Genomic DNA, 17,496 nt, shown 5'->3' with positions numbered 1-17,496 from the left:
TCAAAACATAATAGATTCTTCACTTGAATGGTCTTAACATCATTTTAGATGTTAGGTTCTTGTAATCATCCTCGGATTCAAACAATTTAAATGGTTGGAGAGAAGAACCAGGTCAGAAATTCACAACATCTGTAATGTGAGTTATGATTATAGTCCAGTCCTACTTTGTGGTATCAAGAATAATATCTGCAGTCTGATAGCCCTGTAAACAGATATGACACAGTGCATTAGCCAAAGCATGATTTCTCTGGCCAGAGAACGGTGTATTTTGATGGGTTGTAGGCCTGCTGACAGTGTTGGCTGTGCTGCACATCTATTACTGATGGTTTGATTGACACAGGCAATGGGGCCTGGGATTGGAGATGGCTGTGCAGAGTATTGGTGTGAGGGAGAGTTGTGTTCCCTTCATTAGACAGGCCGGGGGAATGCCCTGTTGACCCCACACTGACCCCTCCAACACAATTACGAATCACAGGCCTGGCGCCAGTTATTGATGCCCATCACTGACATGAGCAGCTGCACAGGGTTTGGTCTCGCTCACTAATGTAAGCCACTGTGTGTCAGACTCGCTGAACTATGGAAACACACATTAAAAAGAAAAAGAGTGGGTGATTCATTGATTTGGGTTCTGTAGCTAAAAGGTTTTGGGAAACAAGGACACATTTTATGATGTTCAGTTTATACAATCTTGTGTGGTAGATAATGTCAAAATAACATTATCTAATATCACATTTAAAAGGCTGAAACAGTGAATGTTTGGCTTTTTTCATCAATCAAAAGTTGGTTTCTATCTAGTAACTTAATAATTTATTGTAATTATTTATGCTGTGCAAAATCAAAGGTGCCTTTAGGAATAAGATAGATTGGTTTACACTGGTATAATGGTAGATATTGCAACGTCATTAGAACAAACTGTGATATGGCAGAGCATTCTCTAATGCAAGAAATAAAGTGCAATTTGTCAGCTCGAGCATCTCTGATATGAGCCTCTGTCTCTCTCCACCAGTTATAAATGTGTGTTTGTGTTGAAACGCATCTTGACTGTACATGTCGTTGTGTTTGTGATGTAATATCCTGGGCTGAAAGTGTGGTGGAAGAAAAAAAAAGCCTGCTGCTGTTGGTTATCTTCTCATTTTTCCCTCAGCATGTTGGCAATAAGCCAACATTCTGCCTATCGATTTTCTCCACCTCCTCTTGTAAAATGAAACTTGAAATTGTTTCCCCCCCCTTCCTCTCTCTCTTTGCAGGTTGTAGCTCTCGACAAACTTCGCAGCCTGTGATTTATATAATGCTTCTCTATTTGAGCCTATAGGGAAAGCAGAAGGTCTGTTTTCACCACACACTCTTTGGTTTATATTGTTGGCTTGGCTCCAATATACCTGCTTGGGTTGCACATTGGCAGTACCTCTGCATATCTTATGGCTCTTGATTCTAAATTGACCTGAGGAATCCCTATTTTCTGCCTCTCATGGGCAATAGTTGGGAGGCCTCAGCTAACGAGCCTTTGTCCCTGCTCACTGATGGAGGGCGCATGGCTCTGGGAAAGTGGCCTGTGTGATTAGTAAATTGTGGCTAATTAGATAGATGGAAGGGTCACCGGCAGTGATAAAGTCAAGGGAACCACTGAATGATGGGGGGTGTCCACTGATGCTAATAAAGGGAGAGTGCTCAGAATAGTATAGAGTCTGTAGTAGCCTTTAATAGAAAGTCATTAAGGGCTATTAAAAAGGAGCAGACAAAGGCAAAACTGGGCTTAGCTGTCAGTTAATCCTTAGAAACACCCCAGTCTGTGTAGCGGGTGGTGAGGAGTGGACTGATCTGTTAACTATAAGAGGAGTCAATGAGGTGGACAACTATGTAATAATACCTGCATGAGCCGCTGGAAATGTTAATGTGAGAGGAGGATTGAGTGGCAGACTGGCTCGGCTGTTCATGTTCCCATGGTCGGAGCATCATTCGAATCCGTCCAATCAAAAGAAGATTGGTTGTTGTGTATGTAGGCAGACAGGAAGCTGATGATATGGGTGGAGGAGAAGGAGAAGATGAATCACAAATATGATCCAAAGTGAAGAGATTAGATCCATATCAAGAAGAGCATGCAGTGGATCTATCTCAACTATCGCACATCCGCCTCTTATCTGACTTTGATTTGTGTTCCAGCAACATACAGTCGGTGGCAAAAGAATGATTTGGGGCTTGTTTCCAAACAATGGAGTATTGTGCCGGCGATTGCATCTAGCAGACCTTATTTTAGACAACTCAAGGAGACTCCTGGTGTGGTGTGGCGTGTCCCTCTGTTTTGTAGCAGGTGTGTGAGCTGGCTCTCTTCTGTTGGCTATGGCTGACCTCCCTGCTCTAGGACTAAGCAATTAGTCCACAAAATGGCTGACTGTAAATCTCCTGCAGGAATGATTTGGCAGGGGCACCCTGAGGTGAGCTCCACAATGAGGAATTAAACACACAGTATTAGCTAACAGCAGTTTTATGATGTGAGGAGCCGAGCAAGGTGAGGAAAGGGGCAAGGATGCTCGTCTAGAGAATCACTGAGGGAGCGGTGTATGTTCTGCTGTTGTTTTTTCAGTATCAGAGTCCCTGAGTTTTATAAGGGAAATGTACCATATACAGTAATGAGGTTCATTATAAAATACTGAGCACAAACCTGGATGGGATTTATGAGCCAAGGCAAGCAAACACAAGAGAACTAGACATGAACTATTAAGATTGAAGGTGCAAAATACCGTTTTTAGTCCAACAGTGTTCTGTTAGCATGCCAGTAATTATAGACACTGATCATCATTCATTAAGATTACCATATTCTGTTATACTTACATCATCATTTGCTTTGTTTCCCACACCATGCTTTACACATATATTTAGAAACAAGTGTTGGGCAAATACTGTATATGACGTTTGAGTATTTTGTCGGATATTTTTTGGGGGTTATTTTTGTCCTTTTATTTTTTACTTTAACTCCGAAGTGAGTTAGAGCCGCTGCTCACAGACAGCTGAAGGCAAGGAGAGAGAGACTGACATTGATGGAAACAGCTGTGTAGTGGGTACATTATCCCATCTCACTGTGTAAATTAAAGTTTTTTTGACTAAACAAGAGTTGATAATTGTTGGCAACGGGAAATACCAACTTACATTTGTTTTAACTCCCTACGTTGTACCTGTGCAGCTTGTACAATTTCTGAATACGACTTGTAGGATGAATTCCTGGCTTATCGTTATTTTTATTTTTTTTCAGTCCCTCTCCAGTCAATCTATTTGAAGTTTCCAGAAATGTCTTTTCTGACTGCTTGCATTTTTCAAACGACCTTTTTGGGCCCCATCACCTTCTAATATGATATTCAGTGACACCATATTTCTTACCGCTTGACAGCTGTTATGTCTGTCGGTCCTTCCTATTCTCTGCTTGCCTCTATCGGAGGAGAGATGTCAATATTCACTATTCACCTCACTACTCATATTTTATTCTTCTGTGTCAGAAACATGATCAGGCAACCTCTGTGTCTGAGAGGTGGAGCCAATGCGAATATGCAAATCTGACATCGTGACTCCTCTAGTTGCAAGAAGGGAATGGTAAAACAAGGTATGCTTTATGGATCCCAAATAAAATAAAATAAAATGAAATCAAGTTTTATTTATATAGCACATTTTTAAAACGATATTTGGTCGAGCCAAAGTGCTGTACATACAATAAAAATACTTTACAATAAAAACACTTTACAACATCCTAGATATAGAGGGTAAAAAATCTAAATTGGACATTTATTTTGTACAACTTACTATTAGTTTATTTCCTTTAATCCTATAAACTTAAATGTTAAAACTATAATGGAATTTCAAATATAGGACACCAATTACACATTTACATGTAGGATAAAACTTGCATAACGCCATGCTTTCAAATGTAATCAACAATAATAAAAGATGTTCTTATTTGTGGCCAACATAAACCAACAATTGTCTGAAATTCAAAGGATGCTACAATGATCTGCCTATCCACATTACAATAATTTAATGGGCTTGTGTAGGAACAATACATCTTTCCACTGGAACACTTCCATGTATTAGTTTGATTTGGTAGCAGAGGGATCCTTCTCGCCTGCCTTGTCACATGCATAATATCCCCTGGAAGAAGGATTGGGGCCCTCCCAGGACATCCAGTGGGTATAATGTAGATGGTGGTGGTTTCTGATGAATAGATAGTTGTGAGCTCATTGTGGAGGGGACAGTGAGCCCTCTGTTGCCTTTTTCCTCATAACCATTGGCCGATTTGTGAATATCGTTCCCCTTTGGTTTAATCTACCTTGTGCTGTGAGGCGGAAACTATTCCCAGAAGACTGCCGGAGAGGGATCTAAATGTATCTCCGGTGTATTAACAGTGTCTTTGGCAGGAGAGCGCACCCCGACCTTCTCCTCAACAGAGTAAACCGGGGAAATGTTAACCTGTGTTGACCTAAAACCTTGAGAAAGGATGAGCTGGGTCGTCTGAGGGCATGTAACAGTTTTTATGACGCACCGACATTACCCCAGCCCGAAGGACATTTATCCAGGGAAAAACAGCCAGTTACCGCTCTGGTCTGCCGCTGTTGATTCTTGTTGGTTCAATACTGCAATATGTGATCAGCAAAATGCTTATCTGATTTCCCCACCAGACATACATATTTGTATGAAAGTGCAAGGTGTGATGCTTCAGTTCAGAGTCACAGTAGATGTGTTGTCCCACATGAGTGGTGAGCATCCCCTGAAGCTATTCGAGGTCTATCAAGCATAACAACAGTTAAATCAATAAAACACCACGTCCAAGATGTATAATCTCATTAGATGGCCGCTACTAAGAAATACGGCCTCATATGATTATGCAGTAGTTTTTATCTGCGGTGTAGATGTAGAGCCCTGATTTGTATTGCTTGTTGACCCTGGTTTGTCTGTCCTGATCGATGCTTTTCTGTGAAATGTTTTTGATGCTTCAGCTTTTGTACTTTTTTGTGAAACTTTCTTGTTTTGGCCCATTTAATTTGAGATTTGGTTCACTCAAAGAGGAGAATACTGGAAGCTAAACTGAGGGGGTCGTGTGTGTGTGTTTGCTTGTGTGTGGACTGCCAGAAATTCTGACTGTGCCTCGAGCGAAAAGGGATTTAAGATGAATTTGTGCAGAAGAGTTATTTGTCGTAAGCTCTGTCAAACAGCTGGGGTTGCCATGGTGACACAAAATCCCATTGTGGAAAAGTGCCTGTGGACCCCTGACACTTTATCATCTGACATTCAATAATTTTGGTGTTGATTATAACTGGAAAATCGATGGCTATCCTTTGGGGTATAGAGCGCCGTAGAGCGTTAGTGAGGTGTCTACACTGTTTATTTATTTGTTTCTGTGTGCAAGAGTGCAAGTCAACAGGGACAGAGAAGTAACTCTCAGATAAAACTTTAATATTCAGGTTATTAATTTGATAGCCATGTGAAATATAATCGTCCCTTTTTTTGTTGAAAACAAATCTTATCCTTACTTGGATTTGTAGACTCTTTGTTTTGTCAGAAACTTCAATGGTTTGTGAAATACTTCTTTCTACTTTTCTTTGTGGACATCCTCCTAAATAAATACTTTGTTTTGATCAAATTGTAACATTCCTGACGAATGCATGTTTGCTTAATTTAAACTCCTATGTGACTGCCAACATTTTCACCTTTCTGTTCCTTGGGTTCTTTTAACGCAAGGATTTTAAATTAAAGGGAAGTCCATACAAGCTACATTAGTTGTTGCATATTCAAATATTAAAACCCTCATTCTCATGTAATGAGAGACTCTTCCATTCACATTTTTCATGAAAGTGTAGCAAATCAAAGATGAACTGCTCTAAGGCCCAGGACCCTAAAGACACCTCCAAGAATACCAACAAGGGGAAGCTGTTGTAAAGGGAAATTGTGGTGAAAACATGAAACTTGATAGTACTATGGTTCTGTGCTACAAAGAGAATATAGGTATGTTATTTCACGAAGAGATTTTACTCACACTACCAACTCACACTCATCCAGATGTGTTATGTGTGTTTTGACGACAGCACACACAATTAAACATGGTTTTATGAAGTGCCAAATGACAGCAAGCAAAACAGATTCTGGTGTGCTACAGGACATGAAGCCATGTTTTTCCTAGCCGATATTGAAACATTACCCATCAGACACTATCAGATCCAGTCTCTAAATTGGAGTGCCAACACACCAGCATGTGGCACAGCATGTTAAATCACACACATCACCCTCTCCCTCTTTTCCTTTTGGTTGTCGTCTGCTGTTGTTTTCTTATCAGGAGGACAGCAAATAAGATTCCTGCCCCCTGGGCGTCATCATAATTCCAGACTAATCTGTGGGCAGAAAAACAAGCATGTTATCCATCTGCAGGTCTGTTATTACCACCGGATATGTTTCCATCCTCATTCTGGAGCATTGCAGTTTAGCTGAAGGTTTTTAAGCTGATCCTCAGGCGCACCGATGACTTTCTCCCACCCGGCAAGACAAGGAATAGAAGTCACTTAAAAACAGCATATAGGAAATGGAGGTGTTGATGAACATGCCCGTCACAACACAAATTATAGAGTACATGAAGGGGGCCGGTGGTGGCATGCTGCTGCACTGATGTAGAGCAAACACAAATGAATGTGCCGCTGCCGAAGTCTGACTAGATTGATGTGTAATTTGTTTGTTTTTAAACTTTTCTAATTCTCATTATGTATGCCTCGCTGCTCTGAAGCAACTGCGAAAAATAACATCAGTTGATTTTAGTAGACTTTAATACCAAGGTCATATTTCCAGCACACACTGAAGATTGAGGTATTACTTCAAAATTACAGATTGAAAATAAAATGGTTCTGCGGAACATTTCTGCATTAATGTCCTTTATTAAAATGATCAACATGTAACTTTTGGGATTCAATCTCACTGCCAGAAGCTCACAAAACACATTTAAATTCTTATTCTTTTTTTACATTTTTGATTTCAAAGCTGACATCAAGCTGGAGACCAGATTACCCTTCACACACCCAATGTCGACTGGCTGATTGGATTTTTGTTGAAGCTGCATTAATTGTTATTTTCTGTCGTCTTCAGCACTGAGACACGCTGAACATGAAAAATGAAACTTAACACTGTACATTTACTCATCCAGCAGACGAGTTGTCATTTTGGTCGCCTGACAATATAATTCGTAATTTATTAGGCTCTGTTTTTGTCTTTATCAACTTCTCTGAAAGGTGTATGGCTTTTTTTAGAGTTTACAGTCTACAAAACAAAAGCATAAACTAAAAAGTGAGAGGGGACCTATAAAGCTGCAGGGTCAAATGGTTTCTACAGGAGTTTGTTTTGCATCACAATATTATAATTTAAACCATTGTTGGGCTTCGATTTGCTGAAATGCATGCTTGACAATGCTTCGCCATTATTCGCTGGATGTGCTTTATTTGACCTTGTTTCAACATGACATTGGGAAAGAACTTGAGGACGCTGGCATTGTGTTCCTGAAATGAGCTGACCTGTCGGTGACATTGCCTCCAAAGGCCTTGCACAGGACACAATAAGAGGCCGCAGGTTTTCTGTTTACGCTAGAATCAGCATAAGAGTTGAATAGACGGAGCAGAAAAGGTTGGTCTGAAGTCCCACCCGTTTGCCCTCTGAGCTGATTGTCTCTATAGATCTGCTTTCTCTCTTCAGGAGCACAAAACTCATCCACAATCAAAGGTGTATTGACTGTGTATTGATGAGAACTCAGCCAGCAGTGGGAAGAGTCTCAAATCAATGACATGCCTGTTGTACATGTTTGCGGCTTGTTGTCAGTGAGAATTGCCACCTTGAGCTTCCGTGACAGTACGCCAATTGATTTACCCCCTTTACCTGCTCTTAAACACACACGTTGGAATATTAAATCTTGAAAAGTATTTACAGTTTTAATTTTTGTATGAATGGGTTAGTGAAATAAGCCAATAAAAAGGCAATAAAGTGAGTTTATTGCAACATTTTCTGCACTCCATGAAGATTTAAAATACCTGCTCCACTCTCTGCTCCACTCCAACTCTCTCCGAACACGGAAATAAAAGATTAGATTTCCTATCTCCGCAGGCCTATATAACACCTTGAAACACACAGAAACCCTGACTTCATCACTGCATGCATTGATCATAGTTTATATTGTAGTTTAAGAGCTTCTGTATTTTCTTATTCAGGGCCATCTCACAATCGGGTGGCTCTGTAATCACTTGTATGCCCTGTGGAGGTTCATACAGTGGGGGATCTCTCAGGTCTTGTTACTGTATGTCAGATAATACAATAAAAAGGGTGGAGCCCCGCACACAGAGGAATAGTATCAGGCCACAAATATCATTAAACACCTCGGGCAACAAGAGCAGGCAGACCTATGGACCTCTAATGTGTCTCTGTTAGATCTATAGATATACGGCACATACTTCACAGCTATGCTCGAGTGCTTTATGCATCTGAAACGATTACTATTCATCACGGTGTTGCAGGGGGAGTTTTTAACAACCATCAAGGCTAAACATATAAGGGAGCCAACCTTCCTTTCCCCAGAGCTGCAGGGAGGCTGGAGCAGCAGCAGTGCATGGTGCCCCGAGGCTGTCCTGCTACACGGGGGGTGTCGGGGTCACAGTGTCACAGGGGTGTGTGAGTGCAGCAGTTAGTGCTGGCTACGCAGCCTTCAGCCTCTGGGTGAATGAATATGAAAGCAGACAGAAAGGGTCCTGCAGAGAAAGTAGCAAGAACGTTTTGTCTTTCACTCAACGCTCCCCTCCTCCAGCTCGAAGCATCAACATGTTTCCTGTATGAAAAGGTCACCACCCTTACATGTTTAAACAGATGTAGTGTTTCTTGCTCATTCTACAATAACACAGTTGTGTTGTCATTTCTGACAGCCTGGGAAACATTGGGTGTATGGCTACTGAAAAAAGTGCAAACTAAACTGATAACATTTGTAATCTAATTATTTAATTGGTGATACGGATCAAATGTTTTAAGATGTCCTGTGTTATAACATTTTGGGATATTAATGCATCTACAAGGGAATTTGATTAAGGAGAGAGGTAGGACTCACGGGGTATGTACCAGGCAGGAAGGGTATAATCAGAATATCTTACAGTTGCATTATTGGTTAGGCAAAAACAATCTCAAGAGAATACTTGTGTACCATAATGTATTCAGTGATGGGTCTTCTCTTCGTCTAACCAAAACGTTCTGCACTTAATAATTATATTTTATAATTGATTCACACCTGCGATGATATAATATGATAATATGGACCTTTTCACATGTTGAGTATCACCTGCAGCTATTCCTGGAACTAAATACATTATGTTTTGGGAAACGTTTCACTCTTTCTTTGTATGTGTTATGGGAGGAGCACTTTTGATGTTTGACTTGGGATGTCAGGATAAATCAACCTTTTGGCTTTTATTTTAAATATGTCTGTTGTGAACCACCAAACTAAGGAAATGCGAAATTGATGATTCTAAGAAACCCTTGATAGATAAATGCACCAATCAGAATGTTTTTGTCTAATTCGCCACTTCCTGAAAAACCATTGTCCTGTCTCACATTGATGTTGACATCCTTTCAATTCAATGTTTCCTTTAAACAGTCATTCCTAACTGAATAAAGCAATGCCTTTATTGGCCTAATATTACAATATAAACTATATTGAAAAATTCACACAGCTGTTTTCTCACAATACTTAACCTTAATTCAGGTGATGCATTTTCACCCAGATGCAGACACATATATGATCTAAAACTGTCTTCATTCAGCACTCTGACTGCACCACTTTGACTTGTATTTCATCCTGATCCCACTTTCGGATAGTTTCAATCTTTTTACTGACTAAACTGAATGCTTGGCATATGTCACGCCATCAGCAGTTTCACACCTTCCCGAGCTTCCCGTCTGCTCTGCAATTTGTTTCATTTTCATGCAGATGGAGCATCAGGGTTAAACAGATTTCATGTAGGATGTTTGCGTGGCATGTGCCGCTTTTTTGTTTTGAAACTTCAAAAGGGATATGATATCCGTGTGAAGAGGCTAATTAGCGGGATTTTTTTTTATTTCATAAGAATGTCAAGCCTCAACCTTGTTAGAACGCACCTTTTATGAGTCACTGTTGGATTACAGGAAACAAGAAAAAATATTTTTGGTAATTTGTGCCTAAAAAATTATGCATTATTGATATCTCCTAACCAATTATTACGTAGTTACATGCATAAATAGAGTCATGTTATTAGCTTATGTGCTAATTGCAGGGTTTATTAACCCAGTTATTCATAATTTATCAGTGCAATTTGCGTGATTTGAAAATAAAATTGCACACTTTGTGTGGGCAGGAATTAGAGTTTGAATTGCCCTTCAGGCTGTGAATTAGATGGCCCTTATGTTGATTGCTTGAAAAGCAATATTGCACGTGTTATCATGCAGGGCTGCATTCAATGTGCTATTTTTATCCATGGTCATGTTCCCACATGAATTAAAGATTCAAGCCTTTTTAATAATTTATTGTCATTGAGAAATATGTTTTGGTTGGCTTCCCGCGGCCTGGCCACGCTCGCTTTGAAGCGCCCACCTGTGCATCTGTGCATCCGCGCTGGACCAACTTCCGTCAGAGCTGTCATCAGAGGAGCGGGCTGCAACCATGATTCATTCACAAAGGGCCTCATTTAATTACTCCCAAATCAGGTCATTTGGATACCCAGGAGGACCGGCTGCTCTACAGCAGCAGATCTGAGCTACGCGTCGCATCAAGAACCACTCTCAGATCCCCACGGCTCTCCTTTCACACGAACAGGATTTCAATCTTCAGTACTCACACCGAAGAGATTTCCGCCCACCTGGTGTGTCAGAGCTGGCCTAATAAACCTGTTTATGTATTAAACACTTTGGGGACTCTTGGTATTCCTGACAGACATTGCCATAGACAAGTAATCACAGCAATAACAGCTTCTTATTACATCTCCAGCTATGTTAAGATGCTCTCTAGTTTGTTGTCAAGGTTACCATAAGACTACACAAGTGTTGGGATGCAGTCATTTCTTCCACTAGCCTGAGGTGATCCTCCACTACTCTGTCCCAAATCTAAGCTTTGTGTATATTTTAGATTGAATAACACTCATCTCATATTAGGGATCTGTGAAATAATAGTTTCTCAGATGAGTGGCATCTTCTTTCACCACGTCTTTCTGCCAAGAGCTTCCCTGACGGGTGATTGGCAGCAACAAGAAGCCTTGAAAAGTTGCTGTCAGAGTGGAAATGAAAAATGCGCTCCATGTTTTGCTTGCTTTAAAAGTCATTCAGATGGGATGCATGTCAGCTTGTTGAGTCGGATTCAGTGGAATATTGAATTGATCTAACTTCTGCTGGGTGACTGACGGCGGTATTTATAACAGGACAAGAAATCTATACAAATACAGTTTGAGGGTACTGATTTTAACTTCATATTCAACACTGGCAGCATCCTGATTAGTTGGGCTTTCAATGCTCATTTTATAGTTTTGTGTGTTACTGTATATGTGTGACGGAAAGAAGACTGTGGCTGTGTGAGCAGTATGCAGGGATGTGTGAGGGCACAGGGGTTTACAACTGGGCCATATACCTGCATTACACACTTGGCTGAAGGTTATACCTCCAGGTTTAAGGTGAGCTCAAATATCAGTTTGTCAGAAATGCAATTGAAGAAACCTCAAAATACACCCATCACGGTGAGGACAAATCGCTTCTCCATGCCCAGCGATGTGAGGCCCATTAACTGAGAGAATGAACACGATTGAGGGCCTGTTTCTACCCGAGCAGGCAAAGGGCAGACCGGATGATAAACGACTGCTGGACAGTAGGAAAGGACAGTGGGGATGTAGAAAGGACATGAGAAGGAGACAGAATCAGTGGTTATCTACAAATGTTTTACACAGTAGCCACTTTCATTTTCCATATAAATGTAAAACAATACAATTTATTGAGTAAGTTCCACATTAAAAGCCTAGCAGTGACAGGCACATTGTACATCCAGTAGCACTTCACCATGTCAGAAAGTAAATGGTTTTACTAAATGTATCTATAATGTACCAATCTTGCCCTTAGGTTACATTGGAAATGCAGTCTCAGGTAAATTCACGCTGTCACAATGTAAAACTGACGGCCATAAAGAACCTCGGAAGAGCTTTTATCAGTCTTAATGCACTCTTCAAAGAGCATCCGTCACTCTGCATGTCCCATGGAGAGGTGCTGCTTGACCGCAGGCAGAGGCTACTGTATCAGTCTCGCTGCACAGATGATGCGAAACACCATTTGGTTGACCGATGAGCATCTTAACCTTTAGGGGTCAGCGAGTTCAACATCACAGGGTGATGGTCATCCAGACCTGAACCCTGAGTACACCTTACGTGTACTAATATTGGATACCGTCAGCACATTCTGGATCTATTATTTATATTTCCATGCAGGAAGGGCATTGTTTTCAACCCTTGGTTTTATTTGTTCCATCTTTACCTACTATAGACAACTACACAGGAAGTCCTTCTCTCTCACAAGCACTTCATAGCTCTCAGACCTCAGTATACCATTTCAGAAGACTGCATTGTACCGCAAGCAAACATAGCACCCCTGTTCATCAAATGCAATATTATATCCCCACTCCCTAGGCTCCAACAAGACCCTTTGATGTCAAATTGACACTTTAGTGAACAGCACTTCATGGATTTGATATTGCCTGGCAACCACAGAAAACCCACTTCTTGTGGCTTCTTTAGGAAGAAGAGAAGACGGTAGCAAGGACTGTTTGGTTGGCGTAGACGAAAAGGGAGGATGGTATTATCAATAATGGTCCTGGAAGATGAACGTATGTGTGTGTTTGGCTTGCCTCCAGGCAGTGGAGCAAAATTAAAGCCCAGAAAATCGGATTATGTATTCCCCTGGGGTTTGGGATGCCCTGTAGCCATCTGATGAGCGCTCATCTACTCTTAGCTGTATTCTTCACATAAAGCCCCACTGTTGACTTGGAGACCAATTTGTTAACAATTATTGCTCGTTAGTGAACCTTCCTACTAGCAAACGGGGATTCATGGCGGAGACAATAGCTAAGGTATATTGTCTTGCAATCATCACAGTTTGAGCGATGTCTGTGGTTGATATCATCTCTCAAGTCTCTTGCTTTCCTGATTGCCAATTTGCCTTGACGACTCCCATCATCAATGACACCTGTAGTGGCTAGTGACTTAAAAATATGCAATACACTTTGTTTCCTCCTATAATATGATGCTATATGTCAGTTCATAGTTCAATTTGACCTGAAACTGACACAAGATCTTCCCAATTTTTTTTGTACTTACACTGAACAAAAATATAAAGGCAACACTTTTGTTTTTGCTCCCATTTTTCATGAGATGAACTCAAAGATCTAAAACATTTTCTATATACACAAAATAACCATTTCTCTCAAATATTGTTCACAAATCTGAAAAAATCTGTGATAGTGAGCACTTCTCCTTTGCCGAGATAATCCATCCCACCTCACAGGTGTGGCATATCAAGATGCTGATTAGACAGCATGATTATTGCACAGGTGTGCCTTAGGCTGGCCACAATAAAAGGCCACTCTGAAACGTGCATTTTTGCTTTATTGGGGGGGTCTGGGGGGGTCCGAAAACCAGGCAGTATCTGGTGTTAGGGGTAGGGTTAGGGGTAGGGTTAGGGTTAGGGTAATGTTGTGAATCGAGTGGCCCATGGTGGTGGTGGGGTTATGGTATGGGCAGGCGTATGTAATGGACGACGAATACAGGCCACTCGATTCACAACATTACCCTAACCCTAACCCTACCCCTACCCCTACCCCTACCCCTACACCTCACACCAGATACTGCCTGGTTTTCGGACCCCCCCAGACCCCCCAATAAAGCAAAAATGCACATTTTACAGTGGCCTTTTATTGTGGCCAGCCTAAGGCACACCTGTGCAATAATCATGCTGTCTAATCAGCATCTTGATATGCCACACCTGTGAGGTGGGATGGATTATCTCGGCAAAGGAGAAGTGCTCACTATCACAGATTTGTTCAGATTTGTGAACAATATTTGAGATAGATGATTATTTTGTGTATATAGAAAATGTTTTAGATCTTTGAGTTCATCTCATGAAAAATGGGAGCAAAAACAAAAGTGTTGCGTTTATATTTTTGTTCAGTGTAGTTCCATAATAAAGCCTACTTGGGACTGTGGCACTGCAACGTTACTGTACATTATGTTGTGAACAATTAGGCTGGTTATAATGCTGATTCTCTACTCTGTTTATTTCAAGAATTATGCAGATCACCTGTTGGTCATTTGTTGGTATAAAATAAAAAAATGTAATAATAAATGTCTGTCGCAATATCCCAAGATTTCATGAAATTGCTTGTTTTGTCCATTCAGGACTTTAGATGGATATACGGTACATTAGAGATGCTCCGATTGCCAATTTTGGGGCCGATCGCCGGAATCAGTATCGGCCGATCCGATCCAGTGGGCGGGGCCTATGGGGATCTTCCATTTAAAGTGATGTTTAAAGGCCCGGACACACCAAACTGACACCAAAGAACTGACACCAAAGAACTGACACAGACGGACCCCCCGACTGTTGCGTCGCCTCGCGTCTCTGCGTCTTGGCCATGTGTCGCACTGGAACACACCGCAAAGACTTCAGCCGACGGCCAAGAAGCACGTACGAACTGCGCATGCGTGAGTGGCAATAACTCTTCTTACCAGCAGGTGGCGGTAGTGTGTATTCGTCATTCAAAAGAGGCAACAACCGGAAGACAGACTGCGTGATAACCGAGAGAAGAAGAACAGACTGGGTGATATAAGCAAACAACAAATAGCAAATACCGCTATTTTATTGTCATTTTCGGACACCTTAAAATACTGCCAGACTGGTGAAGCCATTTTGGCGAGCTTGTTTTGCCGCGCACAGAGAAAAGTGTCATGTATTTTACCTCATCATTTACGTCATGCGATCGACTCTCGCGATCGGCATTTTTAGAGAGCACCGATCGATCGGCAGAGAGTGAGTATCGGCCGATATCGATCGACGGCCGATCGATCGGAGCATCCCTAATATACATTATTAGGATCACATTAGACACGAAAAGCAGCAGATATCTTAAAGGTCCCCTATTATACTGTTTTTCATCAATATATTATAGGTCTCAAATATATACAAAACATGTCTCTGAAGTGTTTGGCTCGAAACACCAAACAGATCATTGCAGCATCCCATAATCCCCTCTGTTTCAGCCCTGCTTAAAAAGTGCTGATTCTCTGTCTGTTACTTTAGATGAAAATAAGGAGCCACTCCCCACGCCCCTCTGAGAGATATTTGGTTAAAAAGAACACAATGGTGCTCTAGGAGGAGATTCAGGTGATAAGGAGGGGGGTAGGGGGGGTGTTACCTTGGTTGGTTATTGGCTAATGGTTATACAAGCCAAAAAAACGTTATGACATCATAAAGTGGCCCAAATCTGATCAGCTCATTTTCAGACAGGTTTTTATATAAATGGATCAGGACAAAAAGAGAGAGAATCTTTTTTCCTGAAATTTTCAGAATCTCTTAACGCAGAGGGGACACATGTTTATGTATAAAACACAAAGATTTTGCATAACAGGTGACCTTTAAGAATTAAATTCCTGTGTGTAAACTAATTGAATAGTTAACTAATTATTCAAGTTTTAAACGTTTTGCCATTACGAGCTTTAATGCTATATTTACTGCGTGATCTCTTGTTCAGACATCCTTATTTCCTTCTGAAATATTGTCTCACTTCCCCTACTCATGAAGCAGGTAAACCTCCAATAAAATCCCTTTGTATGCAAGTAGGTTACCCATAAGCCTTGGAAAACCTTGTCTGCCCCAGTGTGTGTCGTCTCAGCGTTGTCATCCATGCTCCTCACAGGAGCTGCTCACACAAAGGCGCTTATTGTATAACTGAGCCTCAGTTTTAATGAACCAGCGCTCCCGCTCTCACACACTCCTCCCTCTCCGTCGGTCCCCTCCCCTTCTCCCGCCTCCCTCATGAATACCACAGTGCTCTCCCTCTATATTCATGAGCTGGTATCACAGTCTATGGCTGGTATCAGCGTAGTCATGTGCGCTGACACCGAGTAGGGAAAAGGGGGGAGTGTCTCAGCGAGTCACAACTCCGGCGTGCGAGTGTGTGCATGTGTGTGTGAGTCTGTGAAATAGAGGGAGCGAGAGAGGAGAGAAACTGGCTGATGCTGCTACTTGTACGACTGCTGAAGCTGCTGCCACACTGCTCACATCTGAACCCTCATCTGTTTCTCTCAGCTGGAGGTCTCTGTTCCTTTTGAGCCGGAGTTGTTTCTGATGTGTGAATGGGATGCCTGAAAGAGATGCTTGCTTAAGGAGTGACTGATGAGAACCAGCGCTCCGGTGTGGAGGGTGACCCCCTGTGTCCGTACCACCACTACTCGGGGAGAATTGGACGCCTGGCGTTTCCACGACGACTATAATGGGCTGCAATCTGTGCACTTTACAGAAGCGAGAAGAACACTACAAGCTGCTTTATGAGATTGCACAGGTGAGCAGAGGCACGGCCGACTCTGGCATCGATTGTGTGTGTAGTGGTGTGTGATTCATTATGTGTGCTTTGCTGAGAGCAGGCTGCTGCTTTCTTTTTTTGGAAATAGGTCTTGAAAGTGAGGCAGTACTATGGAGTAAGAGGTCTCTTTCTCCCAAGCAGATGTGTTCCCGAGTAATGAGCACTTGCCTAGAGAGCAGCTAGTGAGCAGGTCATTCATCATGCAGGAAGATTTTTTTATGAAATAGTAGCACAAGAGTTTTTAATTAAAGTTTTCTTTTGGCATTTCTTGGTCACAGAGAGACACTTCAGTGTTGTGCCAGCAGATTTGTTTTTGTTTCATCTTGGAGACACATGGTGTCAAAGGTCCTAATGTCAGCAAACAAACAAAGTATGTGTATGTGTGTCTTTCTGTTTAAAAATGTTCATGCTATGTATGACTATTGATGCGATTGTAGAATAATTGTGCACTTTTCTGAGAAATTCATTCTCTCTGCTGTTTGATTCACAATGCATTCCAAGCATTTAGTGAGTCAACAGACAAAAGGACATTATCTCAGATTGAGGGCATAGGAAGAGCAGATAAACAAGCATCCTCCAATCAGCGCTCTTTCTGTGACAGGCTAATAACTGTGAAGCTCGGTGTTTCCTGGAAGTGAAGTACTGCTCCCCACTCCCCCTTCCAGTAGCACCAGCCTTTACGCCACTGTGATCACAGCCTCATTAGCCATTTTATACAACCATCCTGTGCATTAATTAGAAGTGAAATGTCTCTCTTTACCCTTGTGAAAAGACATAATGAGAAGATGTGTGGGAGGTAAAGTAGCTCAGGTTAACCATTGCCTGTAGCTCTCACCTTGTGTGCAACTTGAGACTTTGACAAA

At 41.6% G+C, this 17,496-nt stretch overlaps 1 protein-coding gene across 2 annotated transcripts in view; it reads left to right on the top strand.

Annotated features, from left to right (window-relative positions):
• LOC117547902 (PDZ domain-containing RING finger protein 4-like) overlaps nt 1-17,496 on the top strand; it is a 130,355-nt gene that overhangs the window by 62,596 nt on the left and 50,263 nt on the right. Inside the window, exon 1 of one of the 2 annotated variants that reach the window (XM_034218828.1) lies at nt 16,259-16,612. The exons of the other annotated variant lie outside the window; for it this stretch is intronic. Within the exon in view, the coding sequence (XP_034074719.1) occupies nt 16,544-16,612 (69 nt within the window). The 5' untranslated portion in view covers nt 16,259-16,543. Of the gene's footprint in view, nt 1-16,258; nt 16,613-17,496 lie in introns of those variants that run through there. 2 annotated transcript variants of the gene reach the window in all.

This window comes from Gymnodraco acuticeps, unplaced genomic scaffold (genome assembly GCF_902827175.1).
Source record: "Gymnodraco acuticeps unplaced genomic scaffold, fGymAcu1.1, whole genome shotgun sequence".
Taxonomy (NCBI): Eukaryota; Metazoa; Chordata; class Actinopteri; order Perciformes; family Bathydraconidae; genus Gymnodraco; species Gymnodraco acuticeps.
The sequence above is the reverse complement of the archived record's forward strand: the minus strand, read 5'-3'. Positions and strand labels throughout refer to the sequence as shown.